Source organism: Vombatus ursinus, unplaced genomic scaffold (assembly GCF_900497805.2).
Source record: "Vombatus ursinus unplaced genomic scaffold, bare-nosed wombat genome assembly UNPS02014811.1, whole genome shotgun sequence".
Taxonomy (NCBI): Eukaryota; Metazoa; Chordata; class Mammalia; order Diprotodontia; family Vombatidae; genus Vombatus; species Vombatus ursinus.
The window spans coordinates 14,248,092-14,251,365 of NW_020954589.1; the positions used below are offsets into that span (position 1 = coordinate 14,248,092).

At 40.1% G+C, this 3,274-nt stretch overlaps 1 protein-coding gene across 1 annotated transcript; it reads right to left on the reverse strand.

Annotated features, from left to right (window-relative positions):
• Positions 1-1,668: 1,668 nt before the first annotated feature.
• TMEM217 (transmembrane protein 217) lies at positions 1,669-2,256 on the reverse strand. The gene has a single exon (XM_027876335.1). The coding sequence runs from the start codon at positions 2,254-2,256 to the stop codon at positions 1,669-1,671; it is 588 nt and encodes a 195-aa protein (XP_027732136.1).
• Positions 2,257-3,274: the final 1,018 nt, after the last annotated feature.

Sequence of the window (3,274 nt, forward strand, 5' to 3'; positions counted from 1 at the left end):
ATAGATGGGATGATAGAGTGAGAGGTCACAAGGAAGCCTAGCTTTCTTCTACATACCATAAAAATAGCAACACAAGTACCAGAAGGGGAGCAAAATTACCTCAAAACCTTAAAAGAAAAAAAAATAGATCTTAAGGATCTCACCATCAACAGGTTGGAGGAAGTAGGAACAATATCTCTTAACCTCTGCTCCAAGGCAAATTAGGCTAGTTTTTCCTTAAAATGTGTTTAAACCATTCTTACTTAATTGGCTCAAGAGACTAAACGCTCAAAATATTGACATCACATCCTGGTTGTTGTTGTTCAGTCGTTTTTCAGTCATGCCAGACTGTTTAGGACCCCATTTGGGGTTTGCTTAGCATTTACCATTTCCTTCTCTAGCTCATTTTACAGATGAGGAAACTGAGGCTAACAGAGTTAAAAGACTTGCCCAGGGTCACACAGCCAGTAAGTGTCTGAGGTTTGATTTGAATTCATAAAGATAAGTTTTCACGATTCCAAGCCCAGTGCTCTATCCACTGCTTTACTTAGCTACCTACCTCCCCACCCCCGACTCTGTATCCTGGTTGTCTGACTACAAACCTGACAATGGCCAGGAGAAGCTCCAGGCACTTTCTGATGTTGGATGGGATGTGATGGACAACTAAAGCAACAAAGTTTCACTCAGGTGAATCAACTTGAAGCATCCCTGTGCCCCTCTTTGTTGAGTATACTTCTTCTATGACTCAATAAATCTCCTTCTGTTAACTATTGAATGAGTATCTCGTTTTGTTCCAATACTGATCCTAAACTACCAGGGCACTGACCTCAGTCAGGCCCAGTTTAGAACAATCCTCAGTACATTTTTTCTTCTGGCATTTTTGCTTTGGCTTCTTTTAATCCAGAAAATTATTTTCATTGTGTTGAATTTTTTTTTGTTTTGCTCATTTATTCGAATGCTTTTCCTCCCTATTTTTTTCCTTTTAAGGATTTAAAGTAATTTTGCTCCCTTTCTGATGCTGTTTTTGAAGTAGATAGTAGAGAGCTAGAATTCCTTGTGACACCTCACTCTTCTATCATCCCACGACTCTCCCCTCATCAATTCCATTCGACAATTTCCGTTCAACAAATATTCCTTAACCGTTGTTGAATTAAACTGGTCCCCTCATATGAATAATGGTGTGCCCGTTGCAGGTTCCTTTCTGTAACTTCTAGTGGATTGGGACATAGATACAGATGATTTTACCCTGTATTTGGAGACTAAAAGAAAACCAATGAGAAGGACAATAGTTCTAAGGTGGTTTTACTGGTCGAATGTGGACATGTAAAAATATAGAAGCAAGTACCTTGTAACTTGTATTTATTTCATTTTTTTTTCTTATCACCTTACTTTTCTAAACAGGTGCCAATAGGGAACATTTATTAACCTAACTGTGACATTCTAAATATGAACTTCTTTACTATTTCCTTCCTCTACCCACCCAATGATACCCCTCCACACCTCACCCCCCCAAAAAAACACAACTCTACCCAAATTGAGTGACTCCAATTGTGGCAGAACCATTAGAAAAACTGAAGATTCTAGAAAATACAAGATTCAAATTCAAATTCAAGAAATTTGAAAGAGAGTAAGAATTAGAGCTAAGGGCCTTGTATCTAGAAATCTTGCCTCTCAGAGAAAAAGATGGGCTTATTTTATATGAACTCGAGATGGGTAATAGAGTTTTGGGAAATTTGGGTAGTGTGGCCTCTCTCTCTTTGATTCCACAATGGTAGAGAGACGGCGGCTGTAGGAAGTGACATTGCTTTGCATTTGGTTTCTGTATACTATGTGGACATACTTGATCACAAAAACCATCCAGAATCCATGCATGAAAATACGGGAGATTAGGCCAAACCAGCGTAAAACCCTCACTTCTACTGGGGATCCATTGTTAGGGTTATTGGTCAGGGCCTGCAGCAGGGAGTTGACAGCTTCATAAAAGATAATCCAAACGACATAGGTCACCATGCCTTGGTAGAGCTGGGCATAAACAGAGTACAAGAGGAAACAGCTGACAAAGACGGTGATTATGGACAAGCAGAAGATGATCTTATAGCTCCAACAGATGATAAAGTTATTCATAGTTTTCTCTTGATTATTTTCAGGGACACAGTTGCGTTGTCCCATGTACTTCTCTTCAAACACAACGTACATGTTGGTGACGAAGATGGTGAAGACACCAGAGAGAAATGTGCCTAGCTGGACATTCATGCCAAACCAGTGCTGCCTTCTCATACTAAAGCCTTCTACAAAGTATATTAGACAGAGCCTTGTACTGGAAATGTCTTCCTTCCCAAACCCAAGCTCGAGGTAGTCTGCTCTCTGTCCTCTTTCATTTGTTACAACACTTTGTCAACACCTTCTCTCCCAGTTATCTCCAAACCTGTCCTTGTTGCTGTCCAGTCTGATGCTGGCAGTTGGGGACAGTTGAGAATAGAACTCAGAACTTTCTCCTGCATTCCCCTTTGTTTCCTTCCCCCTGATTCCCTCTTTCCAGCTCTCTCTCTCTGTGTTTATTCTCCAGTAGAATGTAAGCTTTTTGAGCAATGTAAGTAAATGCCTTTGCACTCCCAAAACCTAGCACAGTACCTGGCCCATAGTGAGCACTTTAAAAATACTTGCTGAATTTAATTGACATAGATCTAAAATTAGAAGGCAGCTAGGTGGTACAGTGGATACAGCACCGGCCCTAGAGTCAGGAGGACCTGAGTTCTAAATCCAGCCTCATACAAAACACTTACTAGCTGTGTGACCCTGGGCAAGTCACTTAACCCCATTGCCTAGCCCCCCCAAAAAAGAATTAGAAGGCACTTCTATTTCAACTCCTTTATTTTACGGACAAGGAAACTGAGATCCAAGGAAATAAAATGAATTGAATTGTATCTTCTTGCTCTCTGCATATGTGTCTTTCTGTCTATCAAGTTCTCTGCCCCACCTTTCCAATATGAACTCTGCTGCCTCTGAACTTCTCCTCTAGCAATTATTGTTTGAAGAATCCATTTGATGTTAAATCATGGAATGCCCCATTAGTTGTCTTCTACTATTCTCTTGAACGTTATTTAAATCTTTTATTGTGGCTTAACTTTTTTACATGTTTATGTACTAGAAAAAGTGCTGGAATTTGAGTCAGGTAGCCTTGGTTCCCATCTTATCTCTGAAACTTACTAGATAAATGACCACATACAAGTCACTCAACCTCTGCAGTTTCCACATCTGTCAAATGGGTAATACCGATCAATTCTGGTAGAGGACA